Source organism: Eretmochelys imbricata, chromosome 21 (genome assembly GCF_965152235.1).
Source record: "Eretmochelys imbricata isolate rEreImb1 chromosome 21, rEreImb1.hap1, whole genome shotgun sequence".
NCBI classification, from domain to species: Eukaryota; Metazoa; Chordata; order Testudines; family Cheloniidae; genus Eretmochelys; species Eretmochelys imbricata.
This window is the reverse complement of record NC_135592.1, coordinates 9,884,165-9,901,279: the sequence shown is the minus strand read 5'-3', so window position 1 is coordinate 9,901,279 and position 17,115 is coordinate 9,884,165. Positions and strand designations below refer to the sequence as shown.

Genomic DNA, 17,115 nt, shown 5'->3' with positions numbered 1-17,115 from the left:
AACAGAGCAATATTCAGCTGGTTGGACATGACAATCTTCAAACACCAGTGCACCGGGGTCCATCGCTCAGTGCACAGACTGCGAGACAGCAGCCAGGTTGCACGGCACGCACCTGGGCTCCCGGTTCTTGCGCACCAGGCTGACGAAGGTCTCCACCTCGGTCTTGGTGATGTGCTTCTCCAGCAGCTTGCGGTTGTTGTGCAGGAGGGCGGTGATGGTGTCCTCTGCCAGGATGTCGTAGCCGATCTGGGACTGCATCATGCCGAACTGCTTGGCGATATGTTCCTGGAGGAGCGGGGCAGAGATCAGGTGGGGGCAGGGGCAGAGCAGTTAGCAGGGGCCAGGGCTAGTACTGGGTGCCAATGGTGACCGCAAAATACACCCCCAGCATGAGGGACAAGTAGGGTGAGCGACATCTGGAATCTGTGCTCTGACACCAACTGAGGTGCCTGTCCAATGCAGAGACCCAGCACCCGCAGACCCAACCTCTGGGGAAGATATCCAGGTTCCCCACTGGCTGATTATGGTTGGGTGTGGGCTCGGGTCCCACCCTCCACCCAGGTCAGGGCCACTCTCTGCTTCCGACACCTATCTCCTTCAAGGGCTTCCCCCCATAAGCCCTGCTCGCTGTCTGGCCAGCTGTGGAGAGAAGGATCCCCGCCCAGGGCTTCCCCATCAGCGTCAGTGTTAAATGGTGGCCAAGAGGAAGATCCAAGCTCCGGAGAGAGAGGACAAGGTTCCTGCCTGCCTTGGGGACAGCAGAGCTGGCGTGTGATGAGGAGGCCAGGGGCCTGGAAACTCTGTCACTTCACGGCCCAAGTAGCTGACAACTCCAGTGGGAAGACAGGGAATTATCCGTATGGGAGATTCTGCTAGAGCAGCAGGAGTGCACGGGCGTCCTAAAGCCCACAGCTTGCTAGCCAAATCAGCAACACGTGCGAGTGGGTTCCTGGAGAGCAGACGGAGATGGCTTGCTCCCTTTTCGTGATATGGACGTACAGTGCCTAGCACAACGGTGCCATGATCCCTGATTAGGGCCTCAAGGTGTTCCGCAATACAGATGACAGTGTATCACGTGGGGCCAGGAGCTCTGGCCAGGACGACCCGGCCGCCCTGCCACACGGACCCACCTGGTTCTTGCGATAGTCGTCCTGGGAGTGCCGCAGCACCCGGTAGCAGAGGCGGAACATGTACTGATAGGGAGCGTTCTTCTGATCCGACAGCTCCTCCAGCCGCACCAGGGGGCCTTCCCCTCCCTTTTCCTTGAACGGAGCTTTCAGGATCCCGAAGATCTAATCGAACACAAAAGAGGGAAGCCGGAGGGAGTCAGATTCCAAGCTGCCCTCCGCAAATCTGCGTTCAGAGCTGCAGCTGAGTCCTCTCTGTTTAGTTACAGGTATTTCTATGGTGCTCGTTCCCTAGCAGGTGAGATAAGGGAGGCCTGCAGGCAGAGCCTGGTTAAACCACCCCTGCTGCTAACTCAAGGCCGTCCATGGTAGTTCAAGGGATGCAGTGGGTCCCCTCTGGAGACCTCAACTCTGATCACAAGCAGAATGAATTGGACCATCTCACGTAAGGCCTGCGTGGAGATTTTGTGACCTCAAATAAAGCACCCTACATTTCACTGGGCTCAAAAGGAACCCAAGGCTGGAATAAGAGCAGGGGCTGCAGGTCTCGTTTGATGAGTGTCAGCAGAGCTGCCTGTGGGGCACAGACTGATAGCCGTGGGGAGCTGCAGGTCAGGACTGATCGGCATCCGAGATGGAAGAGGACAGCTTTCATGACACCAGCACCAAGTATGCCTGTCCTCTGGTCAATTTCTAAGAGCCCCTTATTTTAATGACCTTTCAATTGACCAAATTTGCCCCTCACCCCCAACTATGTATAGCTTCTAACAATAACTCTATAAAAATGCCCCTGAAGAATACAAGCTGGCTTCACAGACACACAGTCCACAATTCTCCAGTGTCTCTCTGACCAGCCTGTCCCCAAATTCCCGTTCCCCAGCCCACGTTTCCCCCATGGCTCAGTGAGGGTTCAGTGGCTGAATCACTTTGGTTCAAACCCAAATCCTTGTCCCTGTGTGTCCCTCCTCTCCCATCCTGCTCACCTGTTTCAGGATGTTCTGCTCCCGCATGAGTTTCTGCCTCTCCCGGTTGGGTTTGGTCACCATGATGTCCAACACATTCTGCCCGTTGTTGGGAACGTCGCTGACGAAAAACACCAGGTCCTCCAGCAGCTGGATCACAAACCTGCAAAGCGGGCAGCACGCAACATCATTATTGGCAGCGGGTGCATCCATGCCACCTGGGACCTCAGCAATGGGAGGGTTAATAACCAGAGAGCAGCCTAGAACCGCTCCTAGTCTCCAAACCAACCCCCAATGTTGGGTGGTTCATACAAAACTAATGAGACCCAAGCTGGGTTTTGAGGAACTTATGCAGTGTGTAGAACATGTATCGGGCCTCTGTGCAGGAGAGAATTTGACCCCCATAATGTCCATGGGGAATTTATTCCCTGACCTCTTAGAGCTTGGTTTATGCCCTGAAGCATGAGGGTTTGGACCCCTTATAATTGTGTAGAATCAGAAAAAGAATTAGATAAGTTCCTGGAGGATAGGTCCATCAATGGCTATTAACCAAGATGGTCATGGATGCAACCTCATGCTTTGGGTGTCTCTAGCCTTTGACTGCCAGAAGCTGGGAATAGGCGACAGGGGATGGATCCCTTGATCATTACCTGTTCTGTTCATTCCCTCTGGGGCACCTGGCATTGGCCACTGTTGGCAGACAGGTTACTGGGCTAGATGGACCTTTGGTCTGACCCAGTCTGGCCGTTCTTATGTTCTCATGTGTATTCAAACTAAAAGTACATAAAGAATTTGGCTTGGACAACAGGACTAATATCCTCACACTTGTGAACAGTCAAGAGTTTGATCATCATGAGTGGTCAGAACCCTGGTTCTCTTCCACAAGACAAAGCCCTTCAGGCAAGTCTCTGGCACACCGTAGCCCAAGGGACTCAGCTTGTCTTCTGGTGGAGGGGTGGCAAAGGGGAAGTGGCTTAGTCTATCTGCGTCACCGTATCGCTGTGTTTTGCTTAGGAAATGCCAAGAACCCACCCGCCTATAAATAACACCACGACTAACTAACCTGGCGCTATCTCAGGGCCATCTCCCAGCTCCTCATTTATTTCTCTTGTTGCAAAGGAGGGGCCCGACACACGCAATCGGATTTCCTTGCTGCGTCCCTGGGGAGGAGCCGGCTTGTAATCAGGCCACTGGCAGGGAAGCACGATGGTGCTGGCACAATGCTCTAGGCCGAGAGCCATGCTGTGCCATGAGTAACAGAGATATGGCCCGGCCCACGGACTCTGTCCTGCTGCCCCCTGCACCGGAGGACATGCTGCATTCTAGCAGTAGGACTGCATGCTTCCTTGCTTATTGTAGGCTGGATATCCAGCCAGGCCCTTTACGCCCCCACATCCCTAGCGACCATTTGGTCAGGATACGGGGGGTGGGGAAGGGGGAGGCCTGGCCACAGTAGGGGTGATAAGATCAGCTGAGGGCGAGAGGCCTGGCTGGGGGGGGCTGGCCAGTGTTGGGGGCGGAGATGCCTGGCTGGGGATGATCTCAGTTGGAATGGAGACTAGGGAGCCTGCCTGGAGGACCCACCTAACTGACTTCCACCAAGTCAGGCCCCCAGAGTGTCCATTTGGTACTGCAGGCAGAGGAAGATCTCTGGCACCCTAAGTCTACCCCCAACTTGGTGCTCACTGCCTCACCCCTGCACCCAGAGTGACTCTGCTCGCCTCCCACAGGCATCTGGAAGGCGAAGGCCTCATCCCTATATCCGGCATGACAAAACTGTGATCTGAGTGGATATCAGGCTTTCCTGGGTTTCACCAAAATCCACAGGGCTCAGCACACTGGAGCCTCGGATGCGCCCCGAGACTCATCAAATGCAATGTTCAAAAGTCACCGTGTTACAGACAGGCAGAGAGATGCCTTCGCGTTGAGCGTGGGCCTGGCTTTGCTTGGCCAATGGTCAGGAGCATGGTTGGGTTTGTTACCTGCGGTCGTTCTGGCTGATGAAGCCCTTGTTCATCTTCTCCACCACGTTGGCCAGCATGGAGCTGGCATCGTTGGCAAAATCCAGGTCCCGGATTTCTGACACTGGCACAGAGACAATGGCGAAAGCTTCTTTGTCCTCCTTGGTGGGGCAGGTGCCGAGCTGAAAGAGAGAACCCCGTGTCACCCCTCACCAAAACCCGCTTCAGCTCCAGCGACCGCATCTGCCGCAGGGTCAGACACACATGGACACCTTTCTCAACACTTCACCCACTACAACGCTGGGCTCCAGGTACAACCCCTCCCTTCCACACTGCTATTTACCACCACCATCACAGCACCTGTACTCCAACCATGGTGGGATGAATGAGCCACCCGACCCCGTCCCTACCTCGTGGCTACTATCAGCTATTGCACTGGACAGATGAGTTGGGTTCTAGGTTGCTTTGGCCGGGTTCTAGGTTGCTTTGGCCGGGTTCTAGGTTGCTTTGGTCCTCCTGATGATGCTCAAGAACCTACAGGGACACGAACTCTGAATTCTAAGAGCTCATTAGACCCTGCAGCCAAGCTGTGACCAAGCGTGGGACGTACCATGAGACGAATGGGTCTCTCTTCATCGATGTCAATGGGCACGTCGGTGCTCTGGATCCAAGTGTTCGTACAGAGGTGGCGCAGCCTCACGTAGGAGTTCCTGAAATCGGTACAATGAAGGTTCCGTGTTCCTATCGCGCTTTCCATCCAGAAAGGCCCAGAAGCACTTTCCAGATGCGCAGGTGGGAATCACGTCAAAACCTCCCCGTGCTGAAATGCAGCCACCTCTGGGGTGGGACACGACGGTCATTCTGCACCAGTTCCTGCAGGGGAATTAGGGGAGTCGACACAGTCACCCAAGCGGGAATTGGGCCAGGACCCCATGGTTGCGCTACTGGTTTTCCAACACACAGCAACTCCAGCCACGCAGCTCCCACCAGCATGCTGGCTCAGCACTGACTCGGAGAGAACAGGGCCACTTACACTTTTCCTTAGAGGTCCCCCCTTGCAAGAGTGGACCAGGTTTCAGTGCTAGGCTTTCAGGTTGTGTGACTGCTACTCCATGTTCCCTTCCTTGACCCCAAATCCTCCCCCCTTCTAAAGCAGCCCAACCTCCATGAGACTGCGCCCAGCTGGCGAACTAGCTCTGAATTCCCACCAGGCCATGAAGCCGACTGAACCGGTGAGGTTTCACAGTGGGCCCGGGCGTTCCCGCATACCGAGGGACAAAGGAATCCGTCTTCTGCAGCGTGGTAGGGTCCAACTCAAAGAGGGAGGCAATGTCATTCCCGTGGGGCACGGCCACCAGCCGGTATTTGATCTTCTCCCCCGTTTTCCTCCGGCTGGAGCGAATGGTCCCGCCCTGCAGCAAGGGAAGCAGCTATGGAGTGTGGTACCAAGCGGTTGGATGCGGTACCAAGCTCCCGCATGCATGCGTACTCTAGGGGGAAGGCGGGTCAGTCTCGAGACACAGCAGAAGCTCCCAAGAACCTGGGCTGGGGTCTTGCAGCATGAAAACACATGAGAAGAGGGGTGGCATGCACCAGTGGACCTACAGGACCAACTCCACCTTCCCGAAGACACTTGGTAAACAGGGTAAAAGAACCCCTCTGCCACAGGGCTAGGAAGTCGTCTCTCTTCTACCTCCACCTCATCTGCATGCCCTTCCAGCGCGCTCTGGGCTGTGTGAACCCTCCAGGCCATTCGATTCCAACCAGATGTACGAACACCTGCCGGGGGTGCACTTGGGACACTTGGCCAGTGTGCTACATGGAGATGCCTCATAGAGCAGGTACACTGAGCAAGGCAGCCTTCCAGCACCGCCAGGAGCATCACATCCACCAGAGCACGATGCCGCTCCAGTGTCACCCTGAGCACCAGCTGCTGTGGTTTCCCTGAATCTAACTGCACCTGCTCCCTCCCTAGCTGGGCCAATGGCCCGTTCTGTTACGGTGCCGATTCCTTGTGTTCTCAACAGCCAGTCAGAGAGTCTAAGTGGATGAGCAAGGAAATTACTTCCAGGCCCAGAGAGCAGCAGCCGCTCAGCCACTAGCCAAGCAGAACACATCTCAAAGCTCACCATGGATGCAGACTTGGGATCGGCGGCATCTCCTTTGTAACTTGGGTTTTCCTACAAAGTGAAAGAAATATTAAATAAATAACAACATAAACACGCAAGTTGGACCGTTGACTCTGACCCTTTCAAATTCCAAGCAAGGGGGTTTGTCACCTGCTCTTTCTTCCACTGACTCAACGGAGACATGCCGGATAAGTCTTTCTTGGATGTCTCGCTCTAAAATATAGGTTCTAGCCTTCACCGCACAATGTGGGCTCAAGGCAGGAATGGGTGGATGACGTTTTCTGGCCTGTGTTATGGAGGAGGTCAGACTAGGTCGGTGGTTTTCAACCTGTGGTCCTTGGAACCCTGGGGATCCACAGACTCTGTCTTAGATTTCCAAAGGGGTCGGCACCTCCATTTGAAATTTTTCAGTGGTCCACAAAGTTTAAAAGGTTGAAAACCACTGGAGTAGATCTGATCATTCTGGCCCTGAAATCTGCAAATGCCCTAGAAGACGAGCAAGAGCTGAATTTGGTCAGGAGTCAGAAAAAAAAGAGTTAAGCATGGCTGGCCAAATTCCTTTTTGTCAGAGCAACGGGGTTGTGGTGAAAGGATTGACTGTAGAGCTTGGCCCAGGATGAGCAAATAAAGGACAGCTCAGCCTGCTGGGCTGTGCGTGCCGCAGGCCAAGCGGAAAGGGAGAACGTGAAGAGCAAGTTTGACAAGTGCGTGCCAGCTCTGGGGGCTTTTTGCTGGGCATATCCTAGCATGGCAAATGGGCAAACAGCAATGTTGTTCATGGCCCCAGGCCCAAGTCTTGGCGTCTCTGCCTCCTATAAGCAAGGAGGAACTGGAAGGGAGCTGCAGACCCTTCCATCAGCACGGGCAATGAGCCTCCCAGGCAAAAGATTCTCAAAGCTCCCTATAAACTAGATTAAGGTCAGTTTCCGCCCCAAGGAAAATATGCAGGGCCCCCATGCAGAATGTGGCCCTGCGGAGAGCAATCGCTGCTCTGCATTACAGGCAAGATTGCAGCCTCTTTGCAAGGGATGGCAAGACCTCGATGGCAGCAGGAGCCGGCCGTCTCCATCCAGCCCCCTCTGCCGCTCTTACCTCTGCGGCCAGGTAGTTCCCAGTGGCGAGATGCTTGAAGCGGTACAGGCCGTTCCAGTGCCCGGCTCCACCTCGGCAGGGATCGTGATGGACCACCTGAAAGGCATGCGGGGAGAGAAAGGAGGATCCAGGGGTTAGGGTGCTAGCCTGGGACCTGGGAGACCATGCTGAATTCCCTGCTCCACTACAGACCTTGGGAAGTCACTTAGCCTCTCTGTGCCTCAGTTCCCCGCCTGTAAAATGGGGATAACCGCCCTGCCCTGCCTTGCAGGGGCGCTGTGAGGGGAAATGCATGAAAGGGAGCGAGGTGCTCAGAGCCTAAGTACCTAGAATAGCTCTGAGGTGGGTCAGGTGCGGTGGATGTGTCGGGGACACCCCAGGCGGACATGGCTTCCAGCAGGCGACAGTAACAATTTGAACCCTCTAGGAGGTCACGGAGTACATCCCGGGCTCTGCTCTGGGCCTATTGTTAGCTCTGTGCAGCGATTAACCGCCCCTTTTCAGTGGGCAGTGCTGCAGCCACCGGGCTATGGCTGCGTTGCTAAGGGTCAGCGTTTGACGAGCAGCCCAGGCAGAGTGTCTAGGCCCGAAATGTACAGAAACAGCCATTCAGTCTGTCAAAGCATCCACTACGAACGCATGAACTCAGCAAACCACAGAGTCACCTGTCAGACTCCAGCCTGATGCTACCCCGGCGTGGGTCACCAGCAGGGCTGGAAGCTGGGACCGTCTGCACCAAAAAACACACCCCTCTCCTCTACCACCTGAGCTGCCATCAGCTGTCTGCAGTAGTAGGCTGTTATCCTCTGTGCACACCAGCCACTAGAGAGCGCCGACACGCTCTTCTGCAACCGTGCTACCCCTGGTGCTCACCTCGACTTCCCACAGTGCATTGGAGCTGGTGGCAGATGTGGCAGATTGCCTCAGGGTGGTGCGGAGGAAGACGTGGATTTTGGCCTTGTACTCGTCGCAGGTGAGAAACTTCTCCTGCTCGGCATGGAACAGCCTCACCACATCCCCCTGCCAACCAGGGACGCAGAGAGGAGGTTACGAGGGAGGTACCCACAAGACACACGCACAGGGATGGCACCTCTCGATCTGCCGGTTCCGTGGACACCCCTTCCCTAAGCTTCAGAGACAATACATGCACTCATGGGCCAATCAAGCTCAACCGCCTTTGGGCAGGGCTGTCGTCCTGCAGAGAGTCTTTGGGATTCAGGCAGCCATACCGGTGGCATGCTCAGCAGGGCAATTGCATCCAGACGCCCTACTGCCCCTTACCATTTCCTCCCCCCACTTCACTAGGTGGCGTGATGGGTGAAAGTGCAGGTTTTTCCTCTTGAAGGAGCAGAGCTTCTGTACCCTGTGTTGGTACAGACTGGCAAAGAAAATTCAGATTGATAGTCACAGGGGCTGGGCTGTCTCTCCCGCCATGTTTGTACAGCGCCTAGCACAACAGAATCCCTATCCAGCAGCTCTGGCATGAAGAACGGATGCTCGTTCATTACCCCTTTCAGCACTTCCTCCATGTGGTCCCGGAACTGCATGAACAGGTTGATTTTCCAGCTGGTGTTGCAATTGACCGAGTTCACCTGGGAAAAAAGACAGAGAGATCGAGATGCTTGTGACGGGCCTGAAACAAAACAGATTGGTTCCAAACAAGTGCTAAAGAAGTTCAGATCCAGACACGAGCATCGTGACTACTAGCCCTCCCACAGAATCCCTACAGTGGACTCGAACCCTTCCCTCCTCCCTGTTCTTGGTACCTCTTTGCAGCCGGCGTTGTCGGCGAGCTCGTAGTTGCTGGCGTGCAGTGGCTGCCCGGCGTTCACAGGGTTCAGGATCACTTTGTCTCCCACGACTACCTGGGGAGGAGAATTAGAGAGAGGGGGGTGAGAGCATGAACATGGGGACTCTGCAGAGGGATGAGCCCTGGGCACGCTGCCTGCATGTCTCTTTCGTGGTTGCTGATGTGGAAGTCTTGCCCCTGAGCATGGTCCTGCCGCCCTCAGGATCCTCCACCAGCCCCCATCACCTTTATTCTGAGAGCCTCTCTCTACTCACTGGGATCTGCAACCAGGATGCAGAAAAGAGACTCTCCCTATCTGGGAATGCGCCATCAGTATTGTTGCACGAACAGGCTGGCCTTTGGGGGGCGGGCTGAGAAACAGGGTGTGTCCCCTCTGCCCCACCCTCATCTGCTTGAGAGTGACACTTGAGCCCCTGAATCCTAGAGGACACTGAATTGCTCCACTACCCCCCAATCCATCCTGTAGTGGACCTGAGCTGAAGCAGCAGGAGGGAGCATGGCCTAGTGGTCAGGGCTGGAGACCAGGAGTCAGGACTTCTGGATTCTATCCCTGGCTCTGCCACTCACCTTGGGCAGGCCACTTAACCCTCACTGCCTCAGTTTCCCCAGCTGCCACACTGATCACCGAGTACGACCCCCCAACCCCGGAGCCTTCCCACCTCGGTTTCCGCCTCCCCACCATACTCACATTATCCCCGTTGCTCCTCAGTTTCCAGAAGGGCTGGATGAAGAGCCAGGAGCCCTCGTTGCCCGTCGCATCCAGCGTCACCCTCATGGCGTTCTTCTCCAGCAGGGCGGGGAGACGTTTGTTCACTGTCAGGTACTTGTTACTCTTCATGTGGAGAAGCTGGAAAGCCAAACACAGTGGCATCCCCAGTCCCCTCTACGGCACCTTAGCCCAGGCGGGGAATTAGGGAGCCCCTGCATGGTGACGCGAGGAAGCACAGGCTGGGAGCGAGAAAGACTCACAGAAGCCTCCTCCTTTCTATCCACTACTGCAGAGCCCTGTCTCTTCTCCACCACAAGGGACACTGCACGAGGAAGGCCTGGTCTGCCCACACTGCCTTTGGCTTTTGCCTGGTCCTCCAGCCTGGCTTGCTGCCTTGGTTCTGTGCATCACCCCAAGGCCCAAGTTACGGGGTGGCCCGAGGCTTTCAGGTCTCATAGAGCCGAGTAGTTGTACGCCAAAATCTAAACTGCCAGCAGCAGCCCTCAAACAAAGGTAACTGCCAGGTGACAAACAATCACAGGGTCCCGTGGGTGCAGGGCCAAGGCTGTACGCCAAAGCAAGTGTTTTACTTGCCTGCTAATACTCGCCTGCACCCTCACTTCCTGCACAAGCAGACCGGGCCGGGCTGCTGTTACAGAAGCCATAGCACTGCATAGGGCCCCCTGTGTTCCAAGGGGTGCGTTTCCAGCTGCCCCTTCAATGGAGCTCACCGATGGGTGAGAATTTACTCCAGTGCTATGTCACATCCTGGTGCGCCCATCCGCTAACCCACAGCCTGCAGGGTCTTAGCAATTCACCACCAGCCACCCAAACCCCTTCACATCGAACAGGCAGAAAGCTGTCCAGTCTCTGGCTGGGAATGGACCAGTCTTTAGCTACACCCCAGCTGGGGACTGAATCTGGATACTGATGGTTTACTGGGTCTACACTGCAATGAAACACCCTCCATTAGCTATTGCCTAGATGCTCCTACTAAAACGAACCCTTAAGTTCACAGGAGAAGCAATCAGGCAGCTGCGTAGGTTGCTTCAGACCCTATCCACGGACGTCCAGGGAGGAGATAAGAGGCCATGCCGTGAGCTATAGCCCAGAGCTGCCGGCAATGCTGAGCCCAAGGGAGGGGAGTGCTCGCGGCCCATACCTGGATGACGCTGCCGTACTTCACCACGTCCCCGTGCACCTTCTTATTCTCCGTATCGTTCTGCTTCTGCTCCATCTGTGCCGCATGCTGTCCGCAAAACACAGAGCAGGGCCCGGTGAGCTGCAGCCACCTCCCGTTGGGGCGCGGGGGGGAGGAACACGGGGTAACGAGGGAAGCTTCACGCCAGCCACAGGGGGAGGCCAGGCTTGCGATCTACTTCTGGATCCCCTCCCCCTCGATGGCCACGGGCAAGCTCCCAGGCTTGGGGCCACGTTTCATAAAGCGGCCTGGGATTTGGGCTGCCTCGGTGTCTGGGTGCTCGACCTGAGACAACTCGGAGTGGCCAGAGCAGCTCTGCTTGAAGGCGGTGGGAGCCGTGGGTGCTCAGCAGCTCTGAGAATCAGGGCCTAGGGGACTCCAACTGGACACCCAGAAACCGATGCACCCCAAATCAGAGGGCGCCTTGGAAAAAAGTGGGCCCCAGTCTTCTGGGCAGGTTGGCTCCAGGTCTTACTGTGAACATGAAAACAAGGGAGCGCGTGCCTTTGCACGGGACTGCACAAACTGCCTCCACTTGAAACCCTGCTGGTGCTGGGAGGCCCCAGGATTCAGGAGGTCCCAGCAGTTACCAGGGCCAGCTCTCCTCGAAACACTGGCAGTTACTGCACACAGGAGGCTGCATGTTCTGACTCGCTAGCTGGAGATGGCCCCGTAGTAACCAGGAAGCTGGGAGAAAGATGCTGGAGTGGCCAACTGCCCGCTCTGAGATGCCCTGGAATAGGCCAGCCAGACTGTCTCCCCAAAACCACATGCGTTATCCATGCCTCTTCGTGGTGTGTTGAACAGGAAAGTTACTGTTGAATATATGGAGCGAGGAATGAATTCTCTGTCAGGGCATATTTATACGGGGAGTATTGGGGTCCGACTACATCAGCAGCGTCTCTCCTGGATTGAATGCCAGGCTGTCAAACTGTCCAGCCCAGGGCAGTTTACAGGACCTATGTATGCCCTAGGGCTACCAGTTAGTCAAGATTGTTCTAGCAGAGGCTATGCTTACAGCCGGTGGTTTGAGGAGTGAAAGGTCCCTAATTTATGGCTATGAAGTCTATGCAGATGACTCACAGCCAACGTCCATAAAGTTCTCGGTAGCCGGGGATTGCTACAGGGTGATTTTGCAGGTGGTTCATTGGGTTCAAGACACACTCCACTGAATTCTTGCAACTGCAGCAGGGTAAGGGGGATGGGAGAACCCGTGCCTTTCCCATCTACTCTTCTATTCCTAAACCAGATTGCACAACACCGTCAGCCCAGCGGGTCTCCACCTTCTCCCCGGGTCACTCAGGAGAGAGGGGAAATGAATGTTGGTGAGATTGCTGTTCACATCGGTATCCTCCTGGCAAAGGACAGGAAGGAAGCTGGGGGAAGGGGAAAAGGAGCCCCAAGCTGCTGAGAATGGAACAGACAGAAGATCCAGGGCTGGAAACCTCCCTTGCCATGAGTCAGTCCCTTAAAAGCAAAAGTTGAAAACAATTACCCAAGCAGGCAGGGCCACAACTGCAAATTGGCCTTGGCAGACGCTGCTGCTTTCAGGCCGCTTCACTGACAATTAAAAGCTCTTTAAAACATTGCTGCTATTTTTCTTTAATTAATCCCTAATCCCTCGGAATCTCTGGATAAACATTTGCCTCTGTTGCCGCTCCAGCGATGGGGGAGCGGGAGCCTGAGCATGCCCGGTTTGGACGGGACCCTGGGGCTCAGCAGAAACCAGGGCTGCAAAAAGGAACTGTAAGGAAAATAAGCAGATGTCCACACCCAGCAGCCCCCAGGGTGGATTTACAGGCAGCTTGGAAAAGAGCAACCCATTGAAACGGGTCCAGGGATGCAAGAAAGAGAAAAAGTACAACCCATTGCACCAGGGCTGCTTCTGAGCTTATTGTCTGCGGCACCGTGTGGCACGAAATCCAATCCCCCCCCCATGAATCCCAGGCTGTTCAGATCTGGGGGTCTGGCTCCAGTGTGTCTCAAATGGACAGAGCTCCCAGGCGGGAAAGGAGTTCGATGCTCCCAGCAGGTTTCTTACAAACTATTTGTCCTTGTCACAAAACCACCAGGTGAGACTGAAGCCTGGTCAACGCTAGACAATGAGGTCCATTTAACAATGTTGGTCAGGGGTGTGAAAAATCCACCCCCCCCCCCCCCCGAGCAGCGTGGTTAAACCGACCTAAATCCCTGTGTAGGTAGCGCTAAATTGCTGGAAGAATTCTTCCATCAACCTGGCTACTGCCCCTCGGGGAGGAAGATTAGCTACGCCGACGGGGTGGTAGGGTCTACACTCAAGCGCTGCAGAGGCGTAGCTGTGCTGCTGGAGTGTTTTAAGTGTGGGCGAGCCCTGACAGCCGCTTCTTGGGGGCTATCCGTAGGGAGGTGACAAGTCTTCACTGAGGAGCAGCTGCTGTGGGGAGGGAGATAGTGGGGACTGGAATAGCAGGGAGCTGCAGGGCAGGATGCGGGGAGCATCCGCACAGCTGCAGAAGGGAAATCGTGCATAGCACCTGTCTGCGCCTCACGTCTCTCGTTGCGACTAGCAAAGTGAGACGCTTATAAATATTAAATTCCTCAAAAACCTCCACAAAAAGAGACACAAAAGGCCCCTACATCTGGCAACTAAACTTAGCACATTTCAGACCGCTGCAGACAGAACGCCAGGCCTGGATTTCCGCTCTTTATTTCTGGGCTGCTACTATTTCAGGAAATTATTTCCTCTGGTTGAAAGATGGTTTAAACCTAGCTGGGGACTTGGATAAATACAACCTTGAATGCCAGCTCTGTCCTGGGATCTACAAGGGGCTTCAACCTGGAGCCAGTGTGGGTAGTACATTGCATAAAACTCCTTCCTAGTCCAGGGATACCTACTGGCTTACAAATATAGGCGTAGATTTTAATATGGTGTACACACACGTTATGCTGAGAGGGCAGAAGGGGCAGAGCACGAAGTTGTGTAAGTTCTTTGGTACTAAATGAGATCAGGACTCAAATCAGAAACATTTAACAGAGGACATGACACACACACACAGTCTGCCAGTGCTCTGACTATATTCAGTTGCTAATTTGCTTCCATTAACGGCAAGCATATCTGTTGATATTAGAAGTTGTTTTCTAACCCACGCAGGAAAAGAGAGGGTGCCTGTACACGAGGTAATGTTATCAGCACAGATGGGGCAGAATATAGCGATCATCTCTTGATGCCTTCAAATCAAGAGTGGATGCCTTTCTGGAAGATGCACTTTAGCGAAACGCAAGGTATTGGGTTCAATACAGGGGTAACTGGGTGAAATTCTCTGGCCTGCGTTACACAGGAGGTCAGACTAGATGATCTAATGGTCCCTTCTGGTCTTAAAAAAATCTTTTAATCCTCCTTACAAATGTACACAGTCATTTAAGACAACTGGCAACAGTTAGTGCGGGCCTTATCCAAAGCGAAAAGCAGTCTGACTTCTGTGGGCTTTGGATCAGTCCTATTTGCAGTATTTCCCAGGTTGCTTAGATCCTAATAGAGTGGGGGCAACCTTATGCATCTCAGAGAGCACTGCTATATTTCAAGGGCAGCCCCTGCCAGCCATGGACTGCATTAAGTGGATCTGCCGTCACTAAGGTTCTCTCAATGGTTCGGCCACCCACTGCGAGGATTGTGGCCTGGAATTTCACCCACACTCACTGGCCGAGCTCGCCTCACCTGGAGTTTCTGCAGCAGTACCAGATCAGCAATCTTGTCCTTGTCCTGCTTGGTTTGCTTGGCCTTCCAGTACTGCTTCTGGGCAGAGTAGCGGTTCATGGGACATACTTTGAAGAGACAGTCTAGAATGACAGAAGGCCAAAGGGTTACAGTGTATCGCTCTAGGGACATGCTCAGGTCAGTCAGCGGCATATCCCCCATAGGAACCTGCGTCTGTGGCTGGGCAGTGTGGGAATAAGGCTAGTCACGTTCAAAGCCTGTAGGGACACTGTCCCCATTTCAGGACTGCTGAGCGAAGACCCTGATCTTGCAAGGAGTTAAGGGCACTCCATTCCATTTCCGGAGGCCACGCCCTCAGCTGGTGAAAGCCAGTGGGACGGTGGCAATTTACACCAGCTGAGTATCTGGTATATTGTATCTATTGTATATATTGTATCTCAGCTTCAAATCTGGTAAGTATAGAGGAGAGGTCCTCAACCAGGGCTACGCGTAGCCCTGGAGGTACACAGAGGTCTTCCAGGGGTACGTCAACTCATCTACAGATTTGCCTAGTTTTACAACAGGCTACATAAAAAGCACTAGCGAAGCCAGTACAAACTAAAATTTCATACGGGCAGTGACTTGTTTATCCTGCTCTGTATACTACACACTGCAATGGAAGTACAATATTTATATTCCAACTGATTTATTTTACAATGATGTGGTAAAAATAAGAAAGTCAGCAATTTTTCAGTACTAGTGGCTGTGTCACTTTTGTATTTTCATGTCCAAATTTCGAAGAAAGTAGATGTTAAATGAGGTGAAACATGGGGATACGCAAGACAAATCAGACTCCCAAAAAGGATACAGTCCTCTGCAAAAGGTTGAGAGTCACTGGCGAGATGACTCAGTGGTTTAACCTGCTCCCCGACTTTCAGATCTATTTGCTCTCAACAGAAATTACTACACAAACTGGTAAGATTTTCAACCTGGGTGTTCTGCAGTGATAGTCCAGGTACATGCTGTGACAGATATGGCAATTTCCTGCATTTCCTTGGGGAGACCTTACCGAATTAAGTTTAACTCTCTTTGGGGTATATTGAATTAAATGCACAGTTTCTGTATTAACATGGGCTGGGATTGTAGGTAACCTCTCTAGGGTGGAGATGTAATGTGAGGCCTGAGAGTTCAAAAGACTATATTGAAAGTGTGCAAGACAAGAATGGACTTTTGGGACAATAACTGTTAAGTGGATTTCCTGGGGAATACCTCAGGGGAGGTGAATGCAAATTCCCCTACTCTGGTTATACCCAAAACCTGCCTTTGGAAGGGACACCCTGAGAACAGGGTCATAGTCTGCTGATTGATCTTGTCTCCAGAACCAGGTAAAGACCCAAGCTGTATAAAGAAATGGCTGAACTGCCCCACCTGGTTCTGGTACTGATTCTGAGACAGTTATGAATCCATAACCATGGAGAAAACTCAGTTGTGGGGTTTGAAGGACTGACACCGACTGGAGCCTAAGGTTGGAACTGGGGTGACCTCTGCTAAGCTTATTAGCACGTATGCAGCTTCTTTTATTGTTTTTAATACGTTTTTTCTGTGATGCTTTCACCTTAAGAATAAATGTGCTTGCTTAGCAAGAGCTGTGTGGTAACTTATAACTGTAGGCAATGCACTGGGAAAGCAAAGTGCAGATGCAGGGCCTTTTAGCCAGTCTGGCTTGCTAGGGATATCACAGAATAGGCAGGGAACTGCGCAGCCTGGAACAACCACGGTCAGGAGGGAGGGAGACACAGGTCTCTACCTAAGAGAGGTGACAGGTGGGATATGAAACCTTTAAGCTGGTGCCCTTGGTGGACCATGGAGGGGGAACACAGGTTCGGTTTCCCTAAAACTTTGACACTTGCCTCAAACAGGTCACTGTGCACATACATACCTATCTGCACACAGTTACTACCTCTTCTGACTGTGCCAAAAACATGGTCTGCACACATGCTGAGCCAAGTCAAACACCAAAGACGAGATTGTGATGTCGTTTACAGCAGTGCAATCTAGCTTAACTCCTTTCTATTATGTGGAGTCACGCAGAATTTACCCTGGTGAAACCGACAGCAGAATCCAGCCCAAAGATTTAGAGGTGCGGCCCCTTAACGAAGACCATATGTGAAATGTTTTAAACAATTGGGTTCTTTCCCTCTGTTGTATTTGGAATAAAGTACAAGAGAAACTGGCAGTAAAACCAGAAAAAACACAGTTAAGACGATCAAGTCAACTGTTCTCTGAATTCACCAGGAAATCCCCCAGGATTCTGAGTGACTGAGCATTCGGTCCATGAAATGCAGCTTAAAGTGCATCATCTCTCTTTGGCTGGGTATACCATGCAGGAAGGACACCCAGACACAGAAGCTGTGGGAGTTTTTTACTCCTTTAGCAGTTGTCAAAGTGTGA

General features: G+C 53.2%; 1 protein-coding gene across 1 annotated transcript in view; it reads right to left on the bottom strand.

Moving 5' to 3' along the window:
* ITPR3 (inositol 1,4,5-trisphosphate receptor type 3) overlaps positions 1 to 17,115 on the bottom strand; it is an 83,474-nt gene that overhangs the window by 39,980 nt on the left and 26,379 nt on the right. Inside the window, exons 3-16 of the mRNA XM_077839557.1 lie at positions 14,686 to 14,807; positions 10,953 to 11,039; positions 9,770 to 9,928; positions 9,038 to 9,136; positions 8,780 to 8,863; positions 8,145 to 8,291; positions 7,272 to 7,367; positions 6,180 to 6,230; positions 5,320 to 5,462; positions 4,661 to 4,760; positions 4,072 to 4,232; positions 2,111 to 2,252; positions 1,131 to 1,292; positions 113 to 285 (exon numbers count right to left, since the gene is read on the bottom strand). Of these exons, the coding sequence (XP_077695683.1) occupies positions 113 to 285; positions 1,131 to 1,292; positions 2,111 to 2,252; positions 4,072 to 4,232; positions 4,661 to 4,760; positions 5,320 to 5,462; positions 6,180 to 6,230; positions 7,272 to 7,367; positions 8,145 to 8,291; positions 8,780 to 8,863; positions 9,038 to 9,136; positions 9,770 to 9,928; positions 10,953 to 11,039; positions 14,686 to 14,807 (1,726 nt within the window). The remainder of the gene's footprint in view (positions 1 to 112; positions 286 to 1,130; positions 1,293 to 2,110; positions 2,253 to 4,071; positions 4,233 to 4,660; positions 4,761 to 5,319; positions 5,463 to 6,179; positions 6,231 to 7,271; positions 7,368 to 8,144; positions 8,292 to 8,779; positions 8,864 to 9,037; positions 9,137 to 9,769; positions 9,929 to 10,952; positions 11,040 to 14,685; positions 14,808 to 17,115) is intronic.